At 40.0% G+C, this 15206-nt stretch overlaps 1 protein-coding gene and 1 long non-coding RNA gene across 11 annotated transcripts in view; one reads left to right on the forward strand and one right to left on the reverse strand.

Moving 5' to 3' along the window:
* The window catches only part of PIP5K1B (phosphatidylinositol-4-phosphate 5-kinase type 1 beta), a 103605-nt gene that overhangs the window by 82852 nt on the left and 5547 nt on the right, over window positions 1-15206 (forward strand). For all 8 annotated transcript variants that reach the window (XM_086868021.1, XM_086868022.1, XM_086868025.1 and 5 more), the window contains 2 exons: window positions 3875-4019; window positions 10509-10626. In XM_086868021.1, coding sequence (XP_086724147.1) covers window positions 3875-4019; window positions 10509-10626 — 263 coding nt within the window. The remainder of the gene's footprint in view (window positions 1-3874; window positions 4020-10508; window positions 10627-15206) is intronic.
* The window catches only part of LOC111940735 (uncharacterized), a 34406-nt gene that overhangs the window by 9320 nt on the left and 9880 nt on the right, over window positions 1-15206 (reverse strand). Inside the window, exons 2-3 of one of the 3 annotated variants that reach the window (XR_015280512.1) lie at window positions 8276-8481; window positions 5867-7320 (exon numbers count right to left, since the gene is read on the reverse strand). This is a non-coding gene — a long non-coding RNA (uncharacterized LOC111940735). Of the gene's footprint in view, window positions 1-3382; window positions 7321-8275; window positions 8482-15206 lie in introns of all 3 variants that reach the window. The other 2 variants (XR_015280511.1, XR_015280510.1) reach the window with 2 other exon arrangements.

The raw sequence follows: 15206 nt of genomic DNA on the forward strand, positions 1-15206 counted from the left end.
CGATGATTCGTGAGCTGGAGAGCCAAGGGGTGGTCAGCAAAGCTCGTTCACCCTTTAACAGCCCCATATGGCCAGTGCGTAAGTCCAGTGGAGAATAGAGACTGACGGTGGATTACCGTGGACTGAATGAAGTCACGCCACCACTGAGTGCAGCCGTACCAGACATGCTGGAGCTTCAGTATGAGCTGGAATCCAAGGCAGCAAAGTGGTACGCGACCATTGATATTGCAAATGCGTTTTTCTCCATTCCTCTGGCAGCAGAGTGCAGGCCTCAGTTTGCCTTCACCTGGAGAGGTGTGCAGTATACCTGGAACCGATTGCCCCAGGGGTGGAAGCACAGTCCTACTATCTGCCATGGACTGATCCAGACTGTGCTAGAAAAGGGTGAGGCTCCAGAACATCTGCAGTACATTGATGACATCATTGTGTGGGGGAACACGGCAGCAGAAGTATTTGAGAAGAGACAGAAGATCATCCAGATTCTCCTGAAGGCTGATTTTGCCATCAAGAGGAGCAAAGTCAAGGGACCTGCCCGAGAGATCCAGTTCCTGGGGGTAAAGTGGCAAGATGGACGGCGTCAGATTCCCACTGAAGTCATCAATAAGATCACTGCGATGTCTCCACCGACCAACAAGAAAGAAACACAAGCTTTCCTAGGTGCCATAAGCTTTTGGAGAATGCACATTCCTGAATATAGCCAGATTGTGAGCCCTCTCTACCTGGTTACCCGCAAGAAGAACAATTTCCATTGGGGCCCTGAACAGCAACAAGCTTTCGCCCAGATCAAGCAAGAAATCGCTCATGCGGTAGCCCTTGGTCCAGTCAGAACGGAGCCAGAAGTGAAAAACGTGCTCTACTCTGCAGCCGAGAACAATGGTCTGTCCTGGAGCCTTTGGCAGAAGGTGCCTGGTGAGACTCGGGGTCAACCACTGAGATTCTGGAGCCGAAGCTACAGAGGATCCGAGGCCAACTACACCCCAACAGAGAAAGAAATTTTGGCCGCCTATGAAAGAGTCCAAGCTGCCTCAGAGGTCATTAGTACTGAAGCGCAGCTGCTTCTGGCACCCCGACTGCCGGTGCTGAGGTAGATGTTCAAGGGAAAGATTCCTTCCACGCATCATGCCACCGATGCTACTTGGAGCAAATGAATTGCCCTCATTACACAGCGTGCCCGTATTAGAAACCTGAACCGCCCTAGGATTCTGGAAATTATAACAAACTAGCCTGAAGGTGAGACTTTTAGATTATCTTCTGAAGAAGAGGAGCAAGTGACACGTGCTGAAGAAGCCCCACCATATAATGAGCTACCGGAGAGTGAAAGACGATATGCCCTCTTCACCGATAGTTCCTGCCGAATTGTAAGCACTAACCGGAAATGGAAAGCTGCTGTATGGAGCCCCACACGACGAGTTGCACAAGCTACCGAGGGAGAGGGTGGATCGAGTCAGGTCGCAGAACTTAAAGCTGTCCAGCTGGCTTTAGATATTGCTGAAAGAGAGAAGTGGCCGAAGCTCTATCTCTACACTGACTCCTGGATAGTAGCTAATGCTCTGTGGAGATGGCTGGATCGCTGGAGAAAAGCCAACTGGCAGCGCAGAGAGAAACCCATCTGGGCCGCTGAAATTTGGCAAGACATCGCCGCTCGGGTAGAGAAGCTGATCGTGAAAGTTCGACACGTGGATGCTCATGTACCCAAAAGTCGGGCTAATGAAGAGCACCGTAACAATGAGCAGGTAGATCGAGCTGCCAAAGTGAAAATATCACAGGTGGATCTGGACTGGCAGCACAAGGGAGAATTATTTTTAGCTCGTTGAGCCCATGATGCCTCTGGTCATCAGGGACGAGATGCAACGTACCGATGGGCTCGTGAGCGAGGAGTGGACCTTACTATGAACAGCATCTCACAAGTTATCCACAACTGCGAGACCTGCGCTGCAATCAAACAGGCCAAGCGGGTGAAGCCTCTGTGGTACGGTGGAAGATGGTCCAAGTACAGGTATGAGGAAGCCTGGCAAATTGACTACATCACCCTTCCCCAAACCCGCCAAGGCAAGCGCTACGTGTTGACCATAGTAAAAGCAACCACTAGATGGCTAGAGACATACCCTGTGCCTCATGCTACTGCCCGGAACACCATCTTGGGCCTGGAAAAGCAAGTCCTTTGGAGACATGGCACCCCTGAGAGAATCGAGTCAGACAACAGGACGCATTTCAAGAACAGCCTCGTAAGTACTTGGGCCAGAGAACATGAAATTGAATAGATCTATCATATCCCTTATCATGCACCAGCTGCTGAGAAAGTTGAACGGTGCAATGGACTACTCAAGACTACCCTAAAAGCACTTAGTGGAAGAACCTTCAAAAATTGGGAAGTGAACTTAGCAAAGGCCACCTGGATGGTTAACACCAGAGGATCCATCAATCGAGCTGGTCCTGCCCAGTCTGAACCCTTGCACACGGTGGATAGAGATAAAGTCCCTGTGGTACACATGAGAGGTATGTTAAGAAAGACTGTTTGGATTAATCCCACCTCAGGTAAGAGCAAACCTATCCGTGGGATTGTCTTCGCTCAAGGACCTGGTTGCACTTGGTGGGTAATGCGGAAAGATGGGGAAACCCGATGTGTGCCACAAAGAGACCTCATTTTAAGTGAGAACTGTGTGTAAGGTTCCATTGTATATATATATATATATATGTGTGTGTGTGTGTGTGGAGTTTAAGGAAGGTACTGATTTGGAATTATGTAGATGGTAATAGAATAAGGGGTGGATTATGTCCTGGGTTGCAGTATATTCTATCACCATCCTCATGTACTGTTGAAACCAGGTGAGGCAGTGCTCCCTGCCTCCCCCCCCCCCCCCCCGGGCTACCTTCTGTTAATGGGCCCATCAATGCCCTGCCCCATGACTCATAGATAACTTCCCCCTGTATTGTCCCCTGTTAATGGGCCCACCACTGCCTTGCTGCATGACTCAGAGATAACTTCCTCCTAGACTGTTTTCTGTTAATGGCTCATCAAGACCTTATCTCATGACTCACCATCCCATTGTGAGATGCTCCTCCCCGAGGGAGGAGCCAAGCATTCCATACTGGATATAAGCTGAGAATTCGAACACCACAGCAGCCCTTACCTACGGGACTTCCAGAAGACAAGAGCTACTGCTGGACTTTCAGCTGAAGACCAGACCCCCTTTCTTCCAGAAGATCACGCTTCAACAAGACCACCTCATCTGGACAACTACCATCACCCTAACAGGGTTCCAGGCTGTATTCTGACTCTGTCAGTGTTTTTGATATTATTGCATTTATTCTTTTTATCATTTTCCTATTAAATTATAATTCTGACTTGCGATCTCTCACTAGTTTGATTTCAAACTAGTACAAATGCTAAACTTTCAGATTTCAGAACTTTTCACTGACCTCTAAACAAGTACGTCACATGGAGTGTTTTGAAGCTCAGTTCATTGTTCCCAGAGTCATTTTGGAGAGATTCAACTTTGCCCCTATCAGAACTTGCCTGCAGCCATGAAGAAAGCAGAACCAATTGCCTAATCTAATCAGATAAATGAGGTCTGGTAGCATGAGAATAGTCCCAGGATTGCTAAGAATCCTTAACTCATACCTCTGCTTAATATTTGACCTTGGAGTTACTGTGTATTCTGCTGAATGTACTTGTTAGCAGCTGAAATTCACTCTATAATACAAAAGAGTGTGGGTGTGGACATATGAAAACTACCATCTCATCACTTCAAATATTAGGAAATTTCAAGAAGCTGATGAGGGCACTGTGGGACTCAATATAGTTACATGAAAATTCTCGGGCTCAATTTAAAATGAAATTTGTTAACATTGTTCCTTATTTCTGCATATGCAGTACTAGGTTCACATCACCGGCCGGATCTAGTGCCAAGCACTCCGTCTTTGTTTGAAGCAGCTTCCTTGGCAACCACACTTTCTTCTTCTTCCTTGAATGTAGATGAGCACTGTCAACGTGATCAACCTACACTCTATTCTAGCAGGTAAAGGCTGTATATGCTAGAGGATTCCTCACTGCTCTGCTAGAAGTTTAATGTTGTGCTCAACAGGAGGCTCGCAAAATAAGAAGCAGGAGGGGAAACTGTCTCTGTAACTCAGTCTTTAACCTTTCCAGTGAAGGAGGGGTGCCAAAATCCTGTAGGATTTATCACATCTGTTCATAATTTTACGTATTGTAACTGGGGATCATGAGATGGAAAGCATAAACAGAGTGAAAAATGTTATATGAATTTTTGTTCATGCTTGAAAACTAAATTTGATACCTAAACTTTGCTTGGGTCTTAGTCTGTACCATAAACCAAACTACATTAAGGTCACATCTGTAGCCTAAAACTGCTGCCGAAAAATGGTGATGTGCTAGGAAAAGGAATAATTGTTCTTTATTCTGAATGTACAGAGCTGAATGCTTTGCTTTACATACTTCCATAACAACCATTTTCTGAAGTAAATTTCTGTGAAACTTCATTCATGGGCGTGATTAGAGCCTGTCTGCTTTTAATCCAGAAAGTATAAAAAGAGGAATGTCTTAAGAAAAGTAATGCAGATGCTAATGAGCTAGGTTGAATGTGATTTGAGTTGTGTTTGAGTATATTTCATCAGTGTCTGTCCAATACCATTCTTAAGCCAGTAAATCTTGCTGGGAGATTATCTCTGTATGTGCCTGTATGCTCCGTTGTGCACCTGAAGTGTCTTGTGTTTGTCACCTTGCCTGCTTGCAGATCTCTTAACTGTGTATTGAGCCATTTCTTTGCTATTTTCATCAAGAAGGATAGCCATTCAAGCATCCTGAATATTGTTTGGAATAATTTGAAGTCCTGAACTACTCAATGTATAAATTTGACAAATGCACTAATGTGCCAAGATGTAGTTCTTCCCTGTAAACTGCATGCTGCCCAAAAACTCAAGTTATTTTAAAAGCACTCTTGAGGCAGTAGGATTTTACCTCCAGTTAAATATTTGACAACCGCATTTACATAAAAAGCAAAATGACTTGCAGCTTTACTTGATGAAAGTGATATTTACAGCTTCCACTTGCATTAAGTTGAAATAAATCTCACTGATGTGGCGTCTTCCATATGTCTGATGGTTTGCTATAAAAACTTGAATGTTTTGCGGTGAAATGAAGATGAAGTTCTAATTGCAGAACAAAAATGTTTCTTCACAAGGAAATACTTCAGGAAATAAAACTACAGATGAATAAGCATTAGTGGAAATAGAGCTCATTCACTTCAACTTGTGTCAAGTTATTTGTAGGACTTCAATATTCATGATCTTTCACAAAGTTTTTTCTTTGATAGAAATAAAGTTACAGAGTACTGGAGGGTTTTGTTTGCTTTAAACATCAAATAAAAACTACAGAACTGCTTTGTATCACCATCAGTCGGGAAAAGAGAATGGTGGAGTTGTCTGAATAAAGAGCTCAGATTTAAAGCATTTCAAATATTCTTTATTCTCTAAAAAATTAACTATAAGGAAAACCTATGAGCAATTCCATTATGTTGTACTGTAAAGATGCTCCAAAGTAATTCTAAAATAAAGTTTTTAGCAGGTCTACACTTTGACTGTACATCTAAACTCATTTATTTTCCAGTCGTGATTCAGTCAATGAAATAACCTCTAATGCAGGACACGTGCAAACTATGTGATTAACATGCTTTTCTTACAAAATCAGATTGTTAGTGTCTGCAGTCCAGGTATGGACTTCATCATTACAAGAGGGCACGTCCTCTAATACACCAGACCTGGTGCCAGCATTCACACGTGTGATTCTCCGACCAGCTTCTGCCAAAATATTTACACTGTTGCCAAGAGATCTGTCATAGGGGCTTACCAATTAGCATCTTTGCTGGTCTAGGTGTGCCCTCTTCAGCTGGGGCCTGGTGGCAGCTTTTAGTTCTCATTAAGTAGTGGTGTGTGTCACAGTCTCAGTATGTAAAATTCTTGAGGATTAGCTTCCCTGGCATAGCTAACAGCTTTCTCTTAGGAGTTAGGTCAATATTGAGCAGCTTTCTTAATTTCCATAAGATTCTGGGCACCTGGTGTTTTGTATCCACTTCTTCTGGCATCAGTTCAGGGAGGTAATTCCTTCTTCTTGGCACTAAATACATCTAAAGTTTTACTTATGTTTTTATGGATCTCTGAAGGAACTTCAGTCCTCTTATTAAAAATGATAGCAGGGAAATAAACCCACAAAAAAAACCTCATCCTACAATGATGCACTGAATTGTAGATTTGATTTCGATCTGAGTTTTTTCTTGCCAGAGTTCTTCTTCTGAATATTAGAAAATTATGTGATGTAGGACTCATCATTTTGCTATTTGTCTCTGGTAAACGGAAACTTAGAGCAGTCTTTGAAATAAAGCCTGAATTAAAGGCTTGTTTACAAATGTGAGCCTGCTTTCAATCTTTAAATCTGTAATTGACTATATTCTGCTTTATTATTTAATAGAATTACCGTTTGACATCTTCCTCAGTAGGCTTTTTTCTTGTTCTTCAAAGTAGCGTAGCACAAAGTAGAGAGTACATGAATTTGCTTGTAATCTGTCACAAATTTCTGGTTTAAGGTAATTAAGGAGGAGAGTCCTGTGTGTGTAGTAATAATGTGATATTTGTACAGCTCCTTGACTCCTACTAACGAGCAGTATATGCCCATACCACTTAGAAAACAGATGGTATTATTGTCCTCATTAAAAAGATACCAGTAATACTTCCGGATACCTTAAAGCACACATCATATTTTCTATTTGGGTTGTTTTTTATCTTCAGAATTAATTGGTTTCTAGTATCCATTGTAATACTTCCCCAAGGAGAGGCAAATGGCTAATAGCATAAGAAAGGTGATCAGCACCATCTTTCCTTGAGAGTGCTCAGCATTTGTGGGAGATTGGGAGAAATTGCTGGTGCTAAGATTAAGCAGACAGAGGCGACTTGCTGAGGTGGAGCCAGCTCCTGAGGGAGCTCCTGTGTCTTGTGAGGAGGGCTTTTGTAAAGGTGGCTTGGTACAGATTAGAACTAGCATAACTAATTGATAGATAATGCAGAGAAGTGTATGGGGACTTGTGATCAAAGTGTAAAAGAGAGACTGAGCAGCAGTCATAAATATACAGCTTAATAGGAGTGTTTTTCCAGGCTGCAAGCTGATTATTTTCACCAAGTTATTCCTCAGTTGTTGAAAAAGTAGAGGAAACCTGAGGTGCTGTCCAGACAGTGTGAAGAGGAATTAGTACAAATGAAAGAGTAGTGGAGAAGGGTAAATTGCTGTATTTTTCAGCACAAGGACTGGACCTAAAAAACAGAAGGAAAAAGAAAAGAAAGACAATCATGACATATGCTATTCAGTAAATGTAGGCTTTCTTGTTTGTCAGAAGACAGCTGGTTTCTTTTCCATGAAGCTGTTTCTCAGTCAAGTGATTTTGTCATAAGCAATGTCAAGTATTCCTTCAGTAAAAGAACAGAATTGAGAATTTATTGCTTCTATAAAAATTTTCAAATATTTTCCATTTCTCAAGTAGGTTTATATTTGGTGCAGAGATATTTTAGTACCTAAATGGTCTGTTTTCCACTAGAAAATGTAATTATTAGTCCAAAACCACTGCTTTGAAAGGGTTTGTTTTATCTTAGTAAATATAATACTTACATATTACATTGGGGATTATTTTTATAGCAGAAGCAATAATAGATTTTTTTCTCCTTCCAGGAAAAGTTTTCTTATTAAGTACTGACAAATTAAATATGACAAATCTGAATGCCCTAAGCACTCTAACTCCTCTAACTTGACATTGTTTTTAGAATTGTAAGGAGCTGAAGGAGGTCAATGGTGCTTCTGGAAATGTTTGAAACTTGCTTTAAAATATTTTAAAATGTTTCAAACTGTAGATGTTTTACAATTTATGTTTTAAGTATTTCAAGAATACAGAAAGTCTTTTTTCAATGTATTTTTCAGGAGGCCTCGTGGGACTCTCTAGTCCCAAACCCAAGCAAAATCCCATGATGCATAAAGGGGTCCTTCATCTCCCTTTTTAGAGTAATGCCAAGATACTGTGGGCTGTATAAGGAGGACTGCTGAATTCTTCTGATACACCTGAGCCTAAGGGAAAAAAATCTATCTGAAATCTAATTCTTCTTTCTCTTTATGCATTCTATGCCTGATTTCTGTAAGATGTATATGTAGTCTGGACTTCTGCCTTCTCTTTCTTCTTCCTTCTTATTTGTATATTTTTCAAGTTTTTGTTTGTCTTACCTTTGTGTTGCTGTTTCTTGGTGGAGACCATTTGAAATTTTGGAAGGCATTGAGGGATTGTGGGTTTTTTCTCTCATACAGTCAAGCTTCCTGAAGCATCCAGACTTTGAACTGTTGTTCTGCTGTTTTTTCCAGTGACAGGGATTTATAGGTATTGGTTTTTCTGCTGTAAGGAATATTAAGCACTCCTTTTGCCAGTTGGTGTTCTACATAAACAAAATTTTCTATGTTAAGTTTCAACGTTCTGTCTGTCCATTACTATAATTACACATTACTCTTAGTTTCTGAAGCTTAGACAACTTTGTCTGAATCAATTCAAAGTGGATTAAATTCACACATGCTTCATGATAATAAGCAGTTGGGTGGAAGGAAAAAGACTTGAATGCTTAAATGGTATGAACAGATGCACTGAGACACTGGGGGGTTCCCCCATGGGAAAGAAAATTTGACTATGATTGAAGTAACATGTAATTGTGGCTTAAAGCAAAACAAAGCTTTCCCAGTTCTCTAATGATGGAATTATTTTTGTTTCTTTTTTTCTTTTCTTAATTGAGAACCAAGATCAAATAGAATGTTTTAGCCAGAGGAGGGCAACATCATAGTTGAGCATGTTCCTTGTGGTTGGTCATTACTTTATGAGAAAGAAAGTACCTATAAAAGTGCTGGCTTTTTTTTTTTTTTGCTTGGCTTTTCTTTCTCAACCTAAAAATTAAGGATGAGAACTCAGTGCACTGTAGAAACTGTATTAAAACTCTGTTCCACCAAACTGTTCTTTCTGAAACACTATGTGTGTGGGGATTTCACTTGTTCTCTTTTGTGCCGCCAGTAATATGTCTTTGTCTTATCAGTGTCATTACAATCAGTCTGCATTGAAACTGGAAATAAATGCATCTATGATGATGCTATTGAAGAAATTTGAACTTCAGTTACCAACTGCTGACAGCATGTGTATTACTGTTAAGAGATTAATTACAAGATTTTTGTTTTTAATCTTGTACACTGGTCAATAGAATTCAAGTTACACATATGAGAATAGTGCTAAGTCAGTAGCACCTGGGTCATTCTAGTGCAAGAGAAATAGTCTTGCTTTTGAAAAATATCCAGTGCATTATATGATAAAAGGAACACTGTAATGTGGTGAATGTAAAGCTCTGTTCCAGTACAACATTGATTCATTATTTTATTGAATCAAAACAACATTTTCTGCATGCTAGTTTTGCCCTTTCTGAAGTTCTATCCCATCGAAGTATACTTAAAGTAGTGCAGAAGGGAGGGGGAAATGAGTCATATTTAGACTGATGGCTGTAACCATGTTTCCATACCAAGTTATAATTCATGATTTTTGCTTTTCACCTTGTCTGTAAATAGTTAAGAATTTCTAAAATATGTCTCTGCACAACTGACAGTTGAGTTTTCAAGACAGCCTGGAGCCTAATTTCTGGCAGCTAGTCAAGATGTGCAATAAGGGACACCTGACTCCATTAAAACACCTTTGAGAGTTTCAGCTTTGTTGACCAAGTGTGTTACAGAATGAGATTTATGTGGAGGTTCATTTGCAGTTTCACATTATTTCTGTGCATCAGAGAATAAAAAAAAGCAATCAATGAATAAAGTAGTAGTACCTGCTCTGTAAACATCACTTCCTTGCATAGGTTACTAATCACAATATTCTTGTTCTCCCACTTTTCCTTCTAAACTTATGGCTGTTAGTGATCTGTGCCTGCATAGAAAAGTCCAATGTTAGCAGTGTTACAATGTGCCTAATTTCTTACTCTTTTGTCCCTGTTTTGAATCACGAAATGCTGCCAAAATTTACACCATGTGAAATATGGAAATAATGTATTTTGAAATTAATGAAACTTTGTGACATTTACTGTGACATAGCTTCATTAATTAAATAGAAGTAATGTATTTTGAAATTAATGAAACTTTGTGACATTTACTGTGACATAGCTTCATTAATTAAATAATATTGACATTCAGGAATAGCATTACTTTCTGTTAAAATTTTAGGAAAGGCAAAACTAAAATCTGAGGTTTCTGAACAGGTAGTCAAATATGAGCTTCCAGTTATCCAGCCATTGCCAAAATATCTATATTTGTTTATTTATGTTCCTATTTTCCAAGTATTTGAAGATTTTTATGTTTAACAGAGAAATTTGTAAATTTTCAGTTATGACTGAGCTTTGTAACTTGGACTTTTGGTTGATTGTACTCTCCCTTCTCTTTGCAGTAAAGGGTTACCTTCGAGTTCAACATTCACTTTGGGAGACAGTGCCATCTATTTGACTTCAGAACAGAGCACATTGGAAATGGAAAATGATAACGCTTCAGTTTTGGATGTTTACTTAGTAAGTTGTCAAACAGTTTGTGATGGGCTTTTTCACCTGTAATTGCTTTGACTCAGGCTCAGTAAGTGACTAAAATATCTGCTTAACTTTCCAGAGGTTTATTGAGGTATTTTTTGTATGAAACACACATAAGTTTGCATAGGTGTAATTTGCCAAAGCAAATCCCTGAAGAATTTATATGCCTATAGCTATTGGATTAATAATGAAGTATGCCAAAACACCTTTCAGTTTTTCTCTAATGGTAGGAAATCTTTTCTGTTGTTTTCCATTGGAGGGAAAAAGAACAAAACCCAAAACAACAACAACAATAAAATCTTTCCTCTTCATGTAGAGTACTTCACAATATAGAAACTAAAATTTCTCGGAGTAGAAAGTTCTGTGTTCATGTCACCGAAGCCAGCAGAGGTTCAATAGAGCTGAAGTATATTAATGGCCCCCTTTTCTGCTTTGAAGGGTTGTCTAATTGTGATGGCTGATTAAAAATGTATCTTTGCTGTTTCAGTTCCTAGCGTGCAATTTATCTGACTGCTGAAAGATCAGGTCAAAGTCTATCTTTTGTTGTCTTCATATCACCTGTGTTTCAAGTGTTCTCTTGGTACCCACAGCTCACATTCTGCAGACATAAAGGCAGTAGGCACCCAGTTCAAGTTCTAGTTGAGTGAAATTTTGTGCAGCTAATTTTTTTAGGCTGTTCTGAAATTGTGTATTAAATTTGGCATTTTTTTCCAAAGGCTTATTTTCATAAATCCTAAACAGTTCTGACATTATTCTAGTAATACTTCCCCTTGACTCTCATGGCAAGAATTGTACCAGAGATGAAGAATCAAAAGAGGGAAGTTTTTTCATGTTTCTAATAAATGTTTCACAAAGACATGGTTGTTTCCTTTCTAGATAAAATTTATTGCATTCTTTATTTTTCTTATCCCTAGTTATGTGATTCTTGTCTTAAGAAATCCATGGTCTTTTAGAATCATAAAAAATCTCAGGACGATAAGGCCTCAAGAGATCATCCAGTCCAACTTTTTGCAGAAAAGGGAGCCTAGATAAGATTATCCAACACCCTTTTCCACTGCAGCTTAAAAACCTCTTGCAATGGGAACTCTGCCACATCCTGCAGAAGTTGTTCCAGTGATTGATTATCTGTCCAGAAAAAAATGTTCTCATGTTCAGATGAAACATGTTTGTGTCTGATCTTACATCAAGATGAAATGTTTGTCACATTCTCTTTCCCTGTAGGCTGTGCCACTCATGTTCTTTTCCTTCTTATTAGCCAGCAACACTTGATTGTGTATAGTACTCAGTTAATAGCTACTAATTTAATAGTCCAACACACTTAGGGGAGTTGTCTGTCCTGCCTCCACTGACACAAAACAGTAGAAAGTAGAACAGTAGAAAGTACCAGTGGCCAATTAGATGTTGAACTGACTTAGTTAACTGTGACCTCAAGTAGCCCATTATATCAATCTACTTCTGTAGGACTTGTGTTGATTTGGCTCATTACTAGTACAACACTGACCTGAACCATCTGTTCAAAAAAAAAGGGACTCAGAAATCTTGAGTGAGAAGTGGCTGATATTGTTGCAGGGCCACAGTCTTATTATTTTGAAAATTCATGGAGATCAGGGGATATCCCTGATGACTGGAAGAGGGCAGATCTCATACCTGTTTATAAGAATGGCCCAAAAGAGGACCCACTATCCTTATTGGAGTCCCTGAGAAAGTGGCAGAACAAGCCTCCTAGGAACTATTACCAACTAAATGAAACAAGTGACTGGGAAAATCCAGCACAGATTTATCAAAGGCAAATCATGCCAGGCTAACCTGATCACCTTTCTAAAACAAATTACAATCTTCAGTCAATATGAGAAAGCAGTGGATGTTGCTTGCCTGCACTTCGGTAAAGGATTTGACATGTCATGTCTCCCAGTTTCCTCCTAGATGAATGTTAAATACAGACTGGATGGGGATGGTCTGTGAGATGGGCAGGAATCATCTCATAGGTGATCAGTGTGTTTTACTGAGGCTGGAAAGCTGTCACAAGCAGGGCCCCTGGTACTGGGCCCCCCATTGTAACATCTCCATGAATGATCTGGGCAATGGGACCAAAAACACCCTCACCACGTTTGCTGTGTCACTAAACTGGGTGTTGAGGGGCACACATTGGCAGGGAGAGCCACCTTTCAGAGATATGAGCAGGCTGGAAGACTGGGCCACAGCAACTGTGTAAAGTCCAACCAAGAGAAGTGCAGAGTCCTGAACCTGGGAGAGCAGGAAAGACCGAAAGAGCCAAGAAAACAAAACCAAAGAGCCCAGCCAGGCTAGGACCCATGAGCTGTGGAACAGCCTTGCCAAGAGGAGCCCGGGGCTCCCAGCAGACAACACACAGACACCAGGTCAGCAGTGCACTGCTGCAGCCACTGAGACAAAGTGGATCTTCAGCTGCATCCCTGGGGGCACTGCTGACAGAGAGATGTGATCATCCCACTTCACCAGCACTTGTCAGACTGCACATGGCATCGTGTGTCCAGTTCTAGCCCCCACAGTTCCAAAACAGATGTGGACAGACTAAAGAGGGGTCAAAGGAGTGCCATAAAGATGGCCAAGGATGGGGAGAACCTGACATTTGAGGGAAGACTGTAAAAGTTAGATCTTGCTAGTACATAGAATTTTCAGGAGGGACCTCAACACACTTTTCCAAAGCATGACTACAGATAGTATTGAGACCCTCCTTTTCTCTAGGGGCAGTGGATACAAGTTGTAGTGAGGGATATTTCCTCTGTGCAAGAAAAAACTGTTTTTACAATGAGAATGATTCAAGGAGAATGATATACAATAAGCATGATTTTATAATGATGAATAATTTATTTGACTGACCTCCCCAGGAGTAAAGTCCCCATCACAGGAGGTTTTCAAGATGCAGCTGGACAGTAGTGCTCAATAATCTCATCCAGGCTCTCTTTCCTAAAAAAGGTTGAATTAAGAGGGTCTCTCGTGGTTCCTTCAGCCTGGGCTGATCTGTGGTTCTTTTGGTCCCATTTAAACAGTGAAACCATTTTTTCTTGGTAGCTTTTGAATTTAATTGATAAAGCAACAGTCTTATTATACAATAATACTGTTTATCATGTGAAGTACTTCATTTTAGGTTTGAAGTCTGTAGGATGGATGGTGAAGTGCTCTGAAAATACAGTGACAGGCACAGGTGACGCCTTTGCTAAAGCTGTCCTTACAAGTTTCAGGTGCAGTCATCTCTCTAGTTAGTTTTCAGCTTGTAGAACATTCATTTCTATTATGTCTTGGAGACTGCAATAAGTATGTGTGTATTCTACTGATGAATATCAACAGAAAAATAATTAAAACCCAATTTTGGATATCATACAAATACCCAGTGTTTATTCCCTTAGCAAAGGTCTGGATAAATAAATAGGTCTTAAGTGGAGACAATCATACATGCTTTTTGGAACTAGCAGCACCCTTTCTCTGCACCCTGAAAAAAAACAAATTCAAAATTCAATAATCAAGGTAATGGCACACACCTGAACTGTCTAGGTATGCAACAGCTAACAGCTTTGAGGAAAGTGGATACTATAGCTAAGTACATGGTACTTAAGCAAACTCATCTTGAGAAGTTATTTATCCCTGTCTTCTCTCTCACATCTTACATCCTGTATTGATGCCTACTTAACTGTTTTGAGATTGTTGTGGAAGTGAGCTGTAACTTGTAATCACATGTACCCTGTACGTATCCTCAAGTGCTTGTGGAAGAAACAGGAATAGGATGATGTTCTTCTACCAATCTGTTACTTCCTGATATCCTGCAATATCCTTCAGTGGACCCAGAAACAATTAGCCCATTGCTGGGAATACCTGAGGATACTAAAGTAAAAGTGCCGGCCAGAAGGCAATTTTGCTTTTATAGGAGGATGATTAGATGCATGTTAGAAGGAAAAGATGCATGTTTTTGAGAACACTAGGAACAGGCTAGTCATTTCTAGGGTGCATCTCAAAAAGAAAGCAAATCAATGTCGTCTGCATTAGCTGATCTGAATCTCAGTTGGAAAGGTTACAAGATATACTTTTAAAAGGGCAAAATGCAAGGAGAAAAATGTAGTTTTAAATGGCATTCTCAGATTTTCCTTTAACCCTGTGATTAATAATCTTTGTGTTTCTACCACAAGGCAAGCTGCTGTAGTCTTACCCACTATATATTTTAATGAAAAATACCTTAACTTGATTAATTTCAGTCACCTTTAATCCTTTGATGTCTTTGCATCCTTCTTTGGAATGCTAAACCTTTTGGACAAATTTTAGTCCACTAGTAAATTAAGAGCTATGAATTTTTGGTCCCATGTACAGAAAAAAAGTTGTCATAAAATCACATTGTACGAATTTACTATAAAGAGCAGCTTAAAAATGGCATTTTCTGAACAGTTTTGTGTGAAAATTATAGTCGAGTAAGGTGAGGTAGAACAGAGGTTATAAAAAAAAATTCCTCTTATAGGTACAAGGATTTCCCTTACATTAAGGGAACTCCATGCAAACTCACACTGTTGCTGATGTCAAAACTGAGAATGCACCTGGTA

The sequence above is a fragment of the Cyanistes caeruleus genome, chromosome Z (assembly GCF_971803275.1).
Source record: "Cyanistes caeruleus chromosome Z, bCyaCae1.hap1.1, whole genome shotgun sequence".
Taxonomy (NCBI): Eukaryota; Metazoa; Chordata; class Aves; order Passeriformes; family Paridae; genus Cyanistes; species Cyanistes caeruleus.